The following is a 15,072-nucleotide window of genomic DNA, read 5'->3' on the forward strand; positions in this document are numbered from 1 at the left end:
TCTGTCACTAGACTACCCCGGAGTCGAAAGAAGGAACCCTCCGCGGGCTCAAGCCGTGCTCTCGTGCCGCCGCCGCCGCCGCCTCCGCCACAGCCACGAGGACCCGGAATCCCTTCTCCCAGGCGCAAGAGCTCGAGAGGCGGCTGTCCCAGGCGCCTGCCGGAATCCGGGTGCCGCCAGCGCCCCTCTCACGGGCACTCCCCAACACCGGAGCCCAAGTAGGCCGCCAGCTCCACGCCCCAGAGAAGGTCAGACTCCCCCATTAAAGAGGTCAACCCGGCCCTCGGGACCAGGGAAGTAGAATTCTCCGCAGGCAATACTGTGGACGACCAAACTGACGCAATACCTTTGCAAGGCCTTCGCCCGTGGCGGGAGGGTGACGTCATATCACAAGGGCCGGGAGGCCCTAGTCGGTGACGTATTAAGCAGGCGAAGAGCCTCGGGGCGGAGCGGTGGGACGGAAACGGAAGGCGGACTGGTGGTGGCCGGAGCAGTCGGTAGGTTTTGTCCCCGTGGTTTCCTTGGCAATGGTCGCTAGCTCCTCTTACCTCCTCTTGGGTCCCAGAGAGACTTTGTGGTCACCCTTCCCTTCGGACTGAGAGGAGTCCGTGAGGGGAGAAGAGGCTTTTCTGCCTCTCCCCTTGGAGCCTAGTGAAGAGACCACCCCTTTCCCCACGCCCACCCGGAGGCTGGCTCCGGAGGGAGGTGGAGAGCGGCCTGCCTTCCAGTGCCCGAGGATCCAGGCTACCGTTCCCGGTGCTGGAGTTGTGTGGTGGGTGGTCGAGGGAGGAGGAGTTGTCCGCGGCAAAGTAGAAAGGGTCAGACGCGGAGTCCAGGAGACTTGGGTTCTCGGCGTGGGACACCGCGGCAAGTCCCCTCGCTTTTCCGAGCCTCCTCTCTTCGACATTACTTGCCTTGCTGTACTTAAAGGATTGCTTCTAGAATCAGATTCAATTCCGTAAACACTTGTTTTCGGATCCTCGTGCAGAACACGGGGGCTGGGCGCTGGGATGTGATGGGAGGGGGGGTGGTGTGCGGAATCTTCAGGATAGCTGAACGATAAGATGCAAACATGAGAGTTACACAAGTGTGTTACACGGCTTTCTGTGCACCAGTGCTTGAGGGAGATGTTCCAAAGGGAAAGCCCTCATTGGTTCAAGGTTATTGTAAACTTTATTGTCATAGGCGGCAGTTCACTTGCGGGGACTGGAGGCTGAGAGAGTCCTATTACATATAAGTGATCGTTTCCCTTCATAGACTTCCTCAGGCCCTGGAAGGGACCTTAGAGGTAATGAAGTCCAAACTCTTCATTTTACAGTTGAGGCCTGGGGAGGTTTAATTAACTTGCTTAAGGTAACATAGTAAGAGAATTTGAATTCAGGTCTTTTGAATCCAGAGCTAGTGTTCTTAGTACCATGCATTAGTTGTCCAAATGCTCTGCACTCTCTAAGTGATAGTCAGAATTTATGTTTGGCTTGTGTGAGGCCCACTTTTACACGTCTTTTACACGTCAGTCTGGGTGATATTTTTGCTTGCATAGCCAAGCCTATCCTTTGTGGAACTGAGTATCAGGAATCAATTTGTTTAACTTATTTTTGATATTATTTTGTGTTGTTTTGTAGAAGATGCCCAAAGTAAAAAGAAGCAGGAAAGCTCCCCCAGATGGCTGGGAGCTAATTGAACCAACGTTGGATGAATTGGATCAGAAGATGAGAGAAGGTGAAGAGAGCCAGCTTTCAGTTTCTATATTAGACTGTGATCTGAGTGAATAATCACTTGTTTTAGACATAGCTCTTGAATATTCCATCTAAATTACAGCACTTCATTACAATGACGGCACAAACCCACGTCCATTCTTTGCTTTAATATTTTTGGACACCCATGTGTGACATATGGAACGATTACTGAATTTGGAGCCAGAGAACTTGAATTTTAATCCTACCTGTACTACTTAATGTCTGTGGTAACAAGTCAACAAGCATTTATTAAGCACTTACTGTGTGTTGTTCTAAACACTGGGGATGCAGTTAGAAATCTTTGTCCTGAAGGAATTTACATTTTAATGGAGGGTAGGGATAGAATAGGTAGGTACCTAGTGGAGTGGTGGCAAAGGAGGAATGGTGGCTAAGTCTGACTCCCTTCTCCAAGATGGAGGTCTTGGGAAGAACTTACCAATGGAAGTGTGATGTAAGGAAGTTGTTTAATCTTTTATTCTCTGGAAAACGAGGGAGTCATACTAGACCGGGGTGGGGAACCTGTGACCTGAGGTCACTTGTGGCCTTCTAGGTCCTCAGGTTCAGCCCTTTGACTGAATCCAAACTTAACAGAACAGATCTCCTTGCAGGGAAGTTTGACTGTGAAGTTGAGACTGCAGGTTCCCCAGCCTCGTACTAGACAATCTCTAAAATCCTTTCTGATTCTAAAAATCTATGACTCTTTAGTCTTTTATATAATTATATAACAAGGACTAATCATGAGGGGGTTTGACTTGAAGAACCAAGAGACAACATGTTCTTGATTTAGGAAATTAAGTTCCTTAATGGAGCACATATATGTAGAATCTTATTTGAGAAGACTGACAAAGTGTATTAGAATTGTTTCCTTACCTAGACCTTTGTTTAAATGGAAATTTAAAAAAACAAACCACTGTAGCTTATAGTCTATATACTTTTTTTTTTGGCTAGGTGATGGGGTTAAGTGGCTTGTCCAGGGTCACACAGCTAGTAAGTGTCAAGTGTCTGGTCTGAGATTGGATTTGAACTCAGGTCCTCCTGACTCCAAGGCCAGTGCTCTATCCACTTTGCCACCTAGCTGTCCCCGCTATGATTTACATACTTTCAAATTTTGGTCTGCTCCTGTTATCCTAAGTCAGCATCTCCTGTTTTCATTTTTCTTTGCTAATCATATTGTCTCTGTTAATCTATGTTCTTATTATAGTGATTCCTACCTGGATAGGAACTTGTTGAACATATCTGTCATGGGACTTTTTTGTGTGTTTATGAAATGATGAGTATATTACAGTCTTGCACATAACAAGTGCTCTATAAATATTTTGTTGCATGAATGTTACTAGAGACTGTTTTGTGGGACATAAAAATAACCTTGGTGTGCTTTTAGGATACTTTGAGATATGCCCAGCAGCCTTAACATGAACCTCTACAATTATTCATTGTAGAGGTTCATGTTAAGGTTGCTGGGCATATCCAAAAAAATTTTTTTTCTAAATTTTATTAATTTATTTTGATTTATCAACAATCACTTCCATATTCTTTTGAGTTGAAAATTTTTCTCCCCCTTCCTTCCCCCCCCACCTTCCCCAAGATGGCACAAGATATAGGCTTTACATTTACATTCCTATTAAACATATTTTCACATTAGTGAAGTTGTAAGTAAAAATTAAAACCAATAGGAGGAACCATCAGAAAGATGAAACAAAGCTCAACAGAAGGTAAAAATAAGTGATAGCATTCACTTCCATAGTTCTTTCTTTGGTTGTGGACAGCATTTTCCATCCCGAGGCCTCTGGAGATGTCTTAGATCCTTGTAATGCTGAGAAGGGTTCAGTTTAACAATATTAGTCATCGCATGATGTGGCTGTTATTGTGTACAAAGTCCTCTTGGTTCTTCTCACTTCACTCAGCATCAGACCATATAAGTCTTTCCAGGTTTTTCTGAAGTCAGCCTGTTCATTTTCTTATAGCACAATAGTATTCCATTACATTCATATACCACAACTTGCTCAGCCATTCCCCAATTGATGGGCATCCTCTCAATTTCCAATTCTTTGCCACCACAAAAAGAGCTGCTATGAATATTTTTGTACATGTGGGTCCTTTTCCCATTTGTTTGATCTCTTTGGGATATAGCCCTAGAAGTGCTATTGCTGGATCAAAGGGTATGCACATTTTTGTAGCCCTTTGGGCATAGTTCCAAATTGTTCTCCAAAATGGTTGGATCATTTCACAACTCCACCAACAATGTATTAGTTCCAATTTTCCCACATCTTCTCCAACATTTATCATTTTCCTGTTTTGTCATGTTGGCCAATCTGATAGGTGTGATGTGGTACCTCAGAGTTGTTTTGATTTGCATTTCTCTAATCAATAATGATTTAGAGCATTTTTTCATATGACTATAGATGGCTTTAATTTCTTCATCTGAGAACTGTCTGTTCATATCCTTTGACCATTTATCAATTGGGGAATGGCTTGTGTTCTTATAAATTTGTCTTAATTCTCTATATATTTTAGAAATGAGGCCTTTATCAGAGAGACTGGTTGTAAAAATTCTTTCCCAATTTTCTACCTTCCTTCTAATCTTAGTTGCATTGGCTTTGTTTGTGCAAAAACTTTTCAATTTAATGTAATCAAAATTATCCATTTTGCTTTTCATAATGTTCTCTATCTCCTGTTTGGTCATGAATTCTTCTGTTCTCCATAGATCTGATAGGTAAACTATTCCTTGTTCTCCCAGTTTACTTATGGTATCAGCCTTTATATCTAAGTCATGAACCCATTTTGACTTTATTTTGGTATATGGTGTGAGATTTGGGTCTATGCCTAGTTTCTGCCATACTCTTTTCCAGTTTTCCCAGCAGTTTTTTTCAAAGAGTGGGTTCTTATCCCAGAAGCTGGGGTCTTTGGGTTTATCAAATAATAGATTACTATAGTCATTGACTACTGTGTCTTGCATATTTAACCTATTCCACTGATCCACCTCCCTATTTCTTAGCCAGTACCAAGCAGTTTTGATGATTGCTGCTTTATAATACAATTTAAGATCTGGAATTGCTAGGCCACCTTCCCCTGCATTTCTTTTCATTAGTTCCTTTGATATTCTGGACCTTTTGTTTTTCCAAATGAATCTTATTTTTTCTAACTCTATAAAATAATTTTTGGTAGTTTGATTGGTATGGCACTGAATAAGTAAATTAGCTTAGATAGGATTGTCATTTTTATTATATTAGCTCGGCTAATGTTTTTTCCAATTATTTAGATCTGATTTTATTTGTGTGAAAAGTATTTTGTAATTGTGTTCAATACAGTTCCTGGGTTGTTTCGGGAGGTAGACTCCTAAATATTTTATAATGTCTACAGTAAGTTTAAATGGGATTTCTCTTTCTATCTCTTGCTGTTGGGCTTTGTTGGTAATATATAGAAATGCTGATGATTTATGTGGGTTTATTTTATAGCCTGCAACTTTGCTAAAGTTGTTTATTATTTCAAGTAGTTTTTTACTTGATTCTCTAGGATTCTCTCAGTATATCATCATGTCATCTGCAAAGAGTGATAACTTTGTTTCTTCTTTGCCTATTCTAATGCCTTCAATTTCTTTTTCTTCTCTTATTGCTAAAGCTAAGTTTCCAGTACAATATTGAATAACAGTGGTGATAATGGACATCCTTGTTTCACCCCGATCTTATTGGAAATGCTTCTAGCCTGTCCCCATTACATATAATGCTTGCTGAAGGTTTTAGATATATGCTATTTATTATTTTAAGGAAGACTCCATTTATACCTATGCTTTCTAGTGTTTTTAATAGGAATGGGTGTTGTATTTTATCAAAAGCTTTTTCTGCATCTATTGAGATGATCATGTGGTTTCTGTTGGTTTTGGTGTTGATATGCTCAATGATGCTGATAGTTTTCCTAATATTGAACCAACCCTGCATTCCTGGTATAAATCCTACCTGGTCATAGTGTATTATTCTTGTGATAAGTTGCTGCAATCTATTTGCTAGTATTTTGTTTAAAATTTTTGCATCTATATTCATTAGAGAAATTGGTCTATAATTTTCTTTCTCTATTTTGACTCTTCCTGGTTTAGGTATCAACACCATATTTGTATCATAAAAAGAATTTGGTAAGACTCCTTCTTCACCTATTTTCCCAAATAGTCTATATAGTATTGGAATTAATTGTTCTTTAAATGTTTGATAGAATTCGCATGTAAATCCATCTGGCCCTGGAGATTTTTTCCTAGGGAGTTCATCAATGGCTTGTTCAATTTCTTTTTCTGAGATGGGGTTATTTAAGTATTTTACTTCCTCTTCGTTAATCTGGGCAATTTATATTTTTGTAAATATGTATCCATTTCACTAAGATTGTCAAATTTGTTGGCATATAGTTGGGCAAAATAATTCCTAATTATTGTTTTAATTTCCTCTTCCTTGGTGGTAGCTTACCCTTTTCATTCTTGATACTAGTAATTTGGTTTTCTTCTTTCTTTTTTTAAATTAAATTAACCAAAGGTTTATCTATTTTATTGGTTTTTTCATAAAACCAGCTCTTAGTTTTATTTATTAGTTCAATAGTTTTCTTAATTTCAATTTTATTAATTTTTCCTTTGGTTTTCAATATTTCTAATTTGGTGTTTAGTTGAGGATTTTTAATTTGTTCTTTTTCTAGTTTTTTTAGTTGTATGCCCAATTCATTAATCTCCTCTTTTTCTATTTTATTTATGTAAGCATTTAGAGATATAAAACTTCCCCTAAGAACTGCTTTCGCTGCATCCCATAAGTTTTGGGATGTTGTCTCATTATTGTCATTCTCTTGAATGAAATTATTGATTGTTTCTATGATTTGTTGTTTGACCCAATCATTTTTTAGGATTAGATTATTTAGTTTCCAATTATTTTTTAGTCTATCTTTCCATGGCCCTTTATTACATATAATTTTTATTGCATCATGATCTGAAAAGGATGCATTTAATATTTCTGCCTTTCTGCATTGGATTGTGAGGTTTTTATGCCCTAGTACATGGTCAGTTTTTTACTGCCAAGAAAAAAGTATATTCCTTTCTATCCCCATTCAGTTTTCTCCAGAGGTCTATCATACCTAACTTTTCTAATGTTCTGTTCACCTCCTTAACTTCTTTGTTTATTTTGTGTTAGATTTCTAGTGCAGAGAGGGGAGGTTCAGGTCCCCCACTAGTATAGTTTTGCTGTCTATTTCTTCCTGTAACTCCCTGAACTTCTCTAAGAATTTGGATGCTATACCATTTGGTGCATATATGTTTAGTAATGATATTACTTCATTGTCTATGGTGCCTTTTAGCAGGATGTAGTTTCCTTCCTTATCTCTTTTGATTAGATCTATTTTTGCTTTTGCTTTGTCTGAGATCAGGATTGCTACCCCTGCTTTTTTTACTTCAGCTGAAGCATAATATATTCTGCTCCAGCCTTTTACCTTTACCCTGTATGTGTCACTCTTTTTCAAATGTGTTTCCTGTAAACAACATATTGTAGGATTATGGTTTTTAATCCATTCTGCAATCCATTTCTTTTATGGGAGAGTTCATCCCATTCACATTCACAGTTATGATCTGTGTCTTTTTCTCCATCCTTTCCCCCCATTTATGCTTTTCTTTCTCCTTTTTCCTTTCCCCCCTTCACTAGTGTTTTGCTTTTGACCACCGCCTCCTTCAGTCCCTTCCCTTTTATTATCCCTTTCCCTTTTCTTCCCCTTTAGTCTTACTGCTTCTTCCCTTCTTTCCCCCTCCTTTTCTTTCCCCCTCCCTTTTCTTTCCCCTTTTCCCTCCTACTGCCTATAGGGCAAGTTAGATTTCTATACCTAACTGATTATGTTATGCCCTTCTTGAGCCAAATCTGATGAGAGTAAGGTTCAAACAATGCTCCCCCCCTTCTTTCCCTCTGCTGTAATAGGATTTTGTGTCTTTTCCTGTAATGTAATTTACCCTTGTCTGCCTCCTCCTTTCTCAGTACATTTTCTAAGATCAGATTGATCCACTTATTTGGATCCATTTAACCCACTTGATTAGATTTTTTTTAATCATTACATCAAAGTCAACTAATATCCACCTCTTTATGTATACTCTTTAACATGGTGTAATAACAATACAGTTCTCAAGGTTGCAAGTTCATATTTTGTAGGGTTAAACAGCCCCCCCCCTTATTAACAACATATTGTATCTTTCTGTCCCATTTACCTTTTTATGTCCTTCTTGAGTCCTGTACTTGAAGATCAAATTTTTTGTTGAGCTCTGGTCTTTTTATCAGGAAAGTTTGGAAGTCTCCTATTTCATTGAATATCCATCTCCTCCCTTGAAAAATGATGCTCATTTTTGCTGGGTAATTGATCCTTGGCTGCATTCCAAGCTCCTTTGCCTTATGGAATATCATGTTCCATGCCCTGCGGTCTTTTAATGTAGAAGCTGCAAGGTCCTGTGTAATCCTGACTGTGGTTCCATGATATTTAAATTGTTTCTTTCTGGCTGCTTGCAGCACCTTCTCTTTCATCTGGTAATTTTGGAATTTTGCTATTATATTCCTTGGCATTGTCAATTTGGGATCTCTTTCAGGTGGTGACAGGTGGATTCTTTCTATGGTTATTTTCCTTCTGGTTCTAGGACTTCGGGCAGTTTTCCTTTATGATTTCCTGAAAGATACTGTCCAGGCTCTTTTTTTCATCATGATTTTCAGGTAGTCCAATAATTTTTAAATTGTCTCTCCTGAATCGATTTTCCAGGTCGGTTGTTTTACTGATGAGGTATTTTATGTTTTCATCTATTTTTTCATTTTTTGTTTCTGTTTGACTGATTCTTGCTCTCTCATAGAGACATTAGTTTCCATTTGTCCAATTCTAGTTTTTAACAGATTGTTTTCTTCTGTTAGTTTTACTTCCTTCTTCAATTGGCCAATTGTGTTTTTTAGGGACTTGTTTTCTTCAGTGTATTTTTTTTCCAATTGGCCAATTGTATTTTTGAAGGACTCTTCTACCTCTCTCATTTGACTATTAAAATCCTTCTTGAGCTCTTCTAAGAAGGCTTTTTGGGCTTCAGACCAGTTCATATTCCCTTTTGTTGTTGCAGATGTGGGTTTGTTGACAATGTTGTCCTCTTCAGAATTTCTGTCTTGATCTTCACTCTTCTCATAATATGAATCTATGGTACGTTTCTTTTTACTCATGGTGTTTCTTTATTCCCTGGCCTTTAAAGAGATTGAGCTCTCCTGCTGGGGAACAGAGGGACTGACCCAAGCTTCTTGTGTTGGGAGCCTAGGTCTTGGTCACTGGCTTTGTGTGCTGGGGCCTCTTATGTTGGCAATTGGAGGCTGTAGGTTTCTGGCAGCTTACCTCTGTTGGGCTGGAATCAGCAAGGCTGGAACTTTCAGGCAATTCTAGGTTGCCTGCTTTTCCTTTCCTTTAGCTTTCTTCAGCTCCTTTTAGATGGGTGCTGCAGGGTGTTTATCTGCCTGGGGCCCCTGCAGTGTTGTCTCCCTTTCTGCTAATGCACTGGGAGATTCCTTTGGTAGAGTGCCGAGGCACCTGGTGGTTTTCTGAGCTGGTTTCCACTGTTCCCCCCTCACTGAGGCACTCGAGGTCCAGGTGTTGGTGTTTGCCTGCTCTACCACCTGGGCTTCAGGATTTCTTCACTGGTGTCTGACAGCTACCTGGTGTTGGGTGGAATCAGCAAGGCTGGGCTTTAGGAAGCTTTAGGTTGTTTCTTCTCCTTTCAGATGAATGCTGCAGGGTACTTATCGCCTGGGGCCCCTTGCAGTGTTGCTTCCCTATTTTTGTTGAGGCACTGGGAGACCTGTTTGCTGGGCTGCTGCGCTGCTGCTCCCCATTTTTCTTCCAGTTCAGCTCTTCCAGGGTTTTTTTCTGGTGTGACATTTTCTGGGTTTTCAGAGGTTGATAGGGGACAGTGAGAGCAACTACCTTTTCACTCTGCTATCTTGGTTCCTGGAAGCTGAACCCCATATCAAAAAATTTTTGTAAAAAAATTCAAGGGTAGTCAGCTTTCTTGCTCTGCTATAATAGCACAACTCTATTTTTTAGTGTTAAATTCCCCACTGCATTTCTTTTCTCTACTTGTTGGCTTGACTGACATTCTCATGTGCGTTTTTTGGTGATTCATTTATTTATTTTTGGCTAGGCAATAGGGTTGAGTGACTTGCCCAGGGTCACACAGCTAGTGAGTGTTTTGTGTCTGAGGCTGAATTTGAACTCAGGTCCTCTTGAGTCCAGGGCTGGTGCTCTATTCACTGCACCATCTAGCTGCCCCATGATTTGTTAAAAAAGCAATGACTTGAGTACCCCGTGTATAGAATGTTCAGACTTTCCAATCTTGATCATGGTTTTTCTTAAACAAAAAATTGTTGAAGAAAAGACAATTTTAATAGTAGGATACAGATTCATATTCAGTGAACTGTTAAAAAAAATTGTTGTGCTTACATCATTTAACTTGTTCTTTTTCCCCATAGGTCATTGGTTTTTTGTTTTTGTTTTTTTTTAAATTTTCACACATATTTTATTTTCTATCAGTTTCTATTGACATCTTTTGATTTTATATCACCTACATTTTCTAGTTTTCCCCTCTCCGATTCTCCCAGATTCTCCCAGAAAATCACTCCTTATAGCAGAGAATGAAGAAGAGAGAAAAACAAAACAAGAGAAAATACACAACATACTGAACAAGTTTGACATTATCCTCTCCACGCATAGTCTTTGTATCACTCCAAAGGGGGAAGGAGGGGCAGTCCAATGTCACTGAAAGAAATGTAGCTGGATGGACGTGATGCCAATTTAAAGTTTCTGGTTTTTCTTTTAAAAATAGGCTCTGGAACTTTGTTTTTAGAGCCCGATCTGATAATGCTATTTCTTGCTTTTTTTAAAAAAAATTTATTAATTTATTTTGGTTTATCAATAATCACTTCCATATGCTTTTGAGTTTAAAATTTTTCTACCCCTTCATCCCCACCACCCTCCCCAAGACGGCGCACAATCTGATATAGGCTATACATTTACATTCCTATTAAACTTATTTTCACATTAGTGAAGTTGTAAGTAAAAATTAAAACCAATAGGAGGAACCATCAGAAAGAGGAAATAAAACTCAACAGAAGAGGAAAAAAAATAGCAATTCAACTTCCATAGTTCTTTCTTTGGATGTGGATAGCATTTTCCATCACAAGGCCTTTGGAGATGTCTAAGATCCTTGTATTGCTGAGAAGGGTTAAGTTTATCAGTATTAGTCATCACACAACATGGCTGTTATCGTGTACAACATTCTCTTGGTTCTGCTCACTTCACTCAGCATCAGACCATACAAGTCTTTCCATGTTTTTATGAATGTCATTGTGAATGTTTTTGTGAATTTCTTATAGCACAATAGTATTCCATTACATTCATTTACCACGACTTGCTCAGCCATTCCCCAATTGATGGGCATCCTCTCAATTTCGAATTCTTTGCCACCACAAAAAGAGCTGCTATGAATATTTTTGTATATGTGGGTCTTCCTATAGGTCATTGTTGATGGAAATATAACATTACAGACCTTTTTTTTCCCTTAGAAAATTGTGTCAGACCCTTTGTATCTAACTTCTGTGCCTTTCTCTCCCTAGCTGAAACTGAACCTCATGAAGGAAAGAGGAAAGTAGAATCTCTCTGGCCCATCTTCAGGATTCATCACCAGAAAACGAGATACATATTTGACCTCTTTTATAAGAGGAAAGCCATAAGCAGAGGTAATCAATTGAATAGGATCTTAGGCTTTTTGGTGTCTTGTTCTTTTCTTAGAGGAAGAAATCCTAATTTCACGTTTAAACTCCAAGACTAATTAGATAATGGATGTCACTCCTGAAGCCTTAGCAAGTTTCATTTTTTTTTCCTGATCACTAATCAACAAAAATATATTGGTAAAATGTACTTTCCTTCCCTTTCTCCCTCCACACCTTATTGAAGGATGGTGAAGGAGAGTTTATATTGGACACATACCTAATGTTTTTTTCCTCTTTCTGACAGAATTGTATGAGTACTGCATTAAAGAAGGTTATGCAGATAAGAACTTGATTGCCAAGTGGAAAAAACAAGGTTACGAAAATCTGTGCTGCCTCCGTTGCATCCAGACTCGGGATACTAATTTTGGAACCAATTGTATATGTAGGGTTCCAAAGAGCAAGTTAGAAGTGGTAAGCTTTTTCCTGCTGGTACTTCTGTGCAGCCAGAGAGCTAAATTTCTAAGACAATTCTGAATTTTATTTTGTATAGATTAATAATGTTTCTTAGTATTCTGATAACCACTTGGGATTCATTATCTTTTTTATGTAGATTTTGATTGTAATGGTATTCATTTTGGGTTTTAGTTCTCACTTATGGTCTTCTGGCTCTTTCCTTTAATGTGGCCATTTTCCTAATGGTTGTCTCATGTGTCCTCTTTTTGTATTTTGATGCATGAGATGGGCAGGATTTGGGGGATACCTAGGGATAATGGTGAAAAGATGCCTGAGTGTTTTAAATCCTTATGGTTCAGTCCAATCCCCCATGAAAACAAGATCTGCAGAACTGAGTTAGCTGTTACTTGAATTAGGCTTTGTTTAGGATTAAATTTTGCCTTCCTTTTTACTTAAGTCAGAAAAGTGGTGAGTGTCTGACTTCTTAAACATACTAATAATAGAATATCATTTGGAATATCTAATTCATTTATGACATGCAAGATTCTTACTAATAATAGAGATCAGGGAGTATAGGAATTATACCATGGCTGAAGTCTTTATGTAAACCTGGTTTTTTTTCACAGGAAGGATTAATTTGTATTATGAGCTCTTTTACATAAATTCGGGAAAAGCCTGTCCTTGGCCATGTCATTCCATACCATTACAAGGTTTAAAAACTTGAATTCAACTTAATTTTTATTCTTTGGATCTTTGAAACCATACAAAGAAGTTTAGAGAAACTTCTCTCCTTCATGGTATTCGTTCACTAATATTATGAATCCATTAGGTCAAGTTGTGATAGAATCAGTTTTTATATTGCATCCATCAGAATAAATTACCTCCTGCCTCAGTGTCATCCAGGATATGTCACAGCCTGCCTTGTTTTACAGGGGCGGATCATTGAGTGTACCCACTGTGGCTGCCGAGGATGCTCTGGTTGATGGGTCTTGAAGCGATGGACCCACAGATTCTATTTCTGGCTTATTTTTATTGTTCATCTCCATGAGTAGCTGTTAAAAGTGAACACTTTCCCCTGGATAACTCTTGCTTTCCAAAGCTACAACCTGTGATTGGAGCATGGTGGCAAATGAAAGACTGTTAATCAATTGTAATTATTTGTGATTTAAAAATAAAACCTTTAACCATTGGTAACTCATGCTGTAGTTTGTGTACAAGAGGATATTATTAAAATATAGACAAGATTTTCCTCATCATGCCACTAAAACTCATATATATGTATATATATATACATATATATGTATATATATACATATATATGTGTATATATATATATATACACACACACATATATATATTGATTCTTTTTATACATGTAAAAAGAGTTATATAAAACTTCGTTTTTTCCTCATGGCCCTATAGGATTATCCCTAATGCAAGTATTATCTCCATTTTACAGATGAGGAAACAGGTTCACAGAATTAAGAGTTGGAAGAGACTTTAGAGGCTCTTCTAATCCACTCCCTGATGTGCACAGCTGGCATCTGAGGTGGGATTTCAACTTGGATATGCCTGGCTCCAAGGCCAGTTTCCTATTGTGTTATAGAGCTTCTGATATAAATAGGAAGAATTCAGGAAGGGTTAATTAAGTGCCTTGCCAGGGAACTAATAAGTGAAAGGCAACACTCAAACTCGTGTCTTTTGACTCTTAAGATAAGAGCTCGTGGGGCAGCTAGGTGGCTCAGTGAATAGAGCACCAGCCCTGGATTCAGGAGGACCTGAGTTCAAATCCGGCCTCAGACACATTAACACTTACTAGCTGTGTGACCTGGGCAAGTCACTTAACCCCATTGCCTAACCAAAAAACAAAAACCACATGCCATCCTTTCAAATACCTGGAGATGACATCACGTGGTTTTCTTCACCCAGGTCTCCATGCTAAATATTCCAACTCCCTCTTATCTGAACATGATGCCCATCACCATCCTGGCTGCCCTCTGGACTTTATTTTCTTGGTGCACTGTTCCAAAAACTGGTAAAGACAGCCTTGAAAGGCCAGTAATTCAGGAAACAAAAGTTGGTACAACCAGCTGGTATGTAATAAAGTCTATTGAAAGCTCTCTGAAACACAGTAGTACTGCTAATGCAGTAAGACCCCAGCTATATTCTGGTCAGTAATCAGACACTTGAACTCATGCTGCTTCCACTTCTTTACGTCTCCTTTGTGGATAACTAACCATCTAACGATCTGGGATTTCTAGGTTTTTGAAGTATGTCCCAAAGTTGGTCTACACTGTCATTCCTCTGAAGAAGATGATCATAATGTCTCTTCTTCCTGGCCTCCCATGCCTTCGGCTGCCTTAGTCTCCTCTTCGCTAACTTCGTCACTCTTAGGTTTTGTCCTATATTTCTGCCAGGGATGAGGAATGTTTTCTGCAGGCATCACTTTCAGCCACTGCTTGTAGTAAGCTCGAAAACCATCGATCTTTTCCAAGTAGAAATTCTTCTCTTTGTACTGTAATTGAGAAATCCAGTTACATGAAATTTAAGAGTAGAGATAAAGTAGCTTCCATGAATGAAATACTGAGGGAGAAATTCATAGGCGAGTTGAGAAATGGTCTCTTATTAAAGCTTGTTACATATAGTTTCAGTTAATAGAAAAAAAAGGTAGACTGTGTGGAGGGTTTCTGGTGAGGAATGGAAGACATTAAGATCATGACTCAATGTTTTACCACAGAAGTGGCCTGATATTATGTAAATATATAATGACAACTTATATTTTTCATAGTGCTTTGAGGTTATAATTGCTTCACGTATATTAACTGGTTTTTACAACCCTGCAACGTAGGTTGGACAGGTATCATCCCCATTTTACTGATGAAGAAACCAGTTCAGAGAGGGGAAGCTGCCCCTCCCTAAAGTGTGCCGTGGGGGATAGATTTCTTTAACACTTTTACTGTGGCATTGACAAAAGGCCTTCTCTAAGGAGCACAGGTAAAGTATTCCTGTTCTGTAGTTGGCTGCAAGGGTTGGAAGACCTGGGTTCTATATAAGCTCTACCATTGTGACCCTGGGTGGTTCATATGTAACTCCAGAACTGAGCTTCTACACTTTGTAAAATCCCTGTAGCTGAACAAGTCAGTCTCTAAATCTATACC

General features: G+C 38.9%; 2 protein-coding genes across 6 annotated transcripts in view; one reads left to right on the forward strand and one right to left on the reverse strand.

Annotated features, from left to right (window-relative positions):
• On the forward strand, nt 1-13,108 carry BUD31 (BUD31 spliceosome associated protein). 5 transcript variants are annotated; one of them, XM_021008542.2, is made up of 5 exons: nt 1-497; nt 1,623-1,719; nt 11,366-11,488; nt 11,766-11,932; nt 12,847-13,108. In XM_021008542.2, exons 2-5 carry the CDS (start codon nt 1,626-1,628, stop codon nt 12,895-12,897), a joined length of 435 nt encoding a protein of 144 aa, XP_020864201.1. In that variant the 5' UTR covers nt 1-497; nt 1,623-1,625; the 3' UTR covers nt 12,898-13,108. The 5 variants fall into 5 exon arrangements, with proteins under 5 accessions (XP_020864201.1, XP_078009064.1, XP_020864202.1 ...); XM_078152938.1 differs by having other exon boundaries at nt 1-248; XM_021008543.2 differs by lacking the exon at nt 1-497 and adding an exon at nt 672-772.
• PTCD1 (pentatricopeptide repeat domain 1) overlaps nt 12,635-15,072 on the reverse strand; it is a 17,714-nt gene continuing 15,276 nt past the window's right edge. Inside the window, 1 exon segment of the mRNA XM_021008536.2 lies at nt 12,635-14,429. Coding sequence (XP_020864195.1) covers nt 14,232-14,429 — 198 coding nt within the window. The 3' untranslated portion in view covers nt 12,635-14,231.

This window comes from Phascolarctos cinereus, unplaced genomic scaffold (genome assembly GCF_003287225.1).
Source record: "Phascolarctos cinereus isolate Bilbo 61053 unplaced genomic scaffold, phaCin_HiC Scaffold_4;HRSCAF=312, whole genome shotgun sequence".
In the NCBI taxonomy this organism is placed as follows: Eukaryota; Metazoa; Chordata; class Mammalia; order Diprotodontia; family Phascolarctidae; genus Phascolarctos; species Phascolarctos cinereus.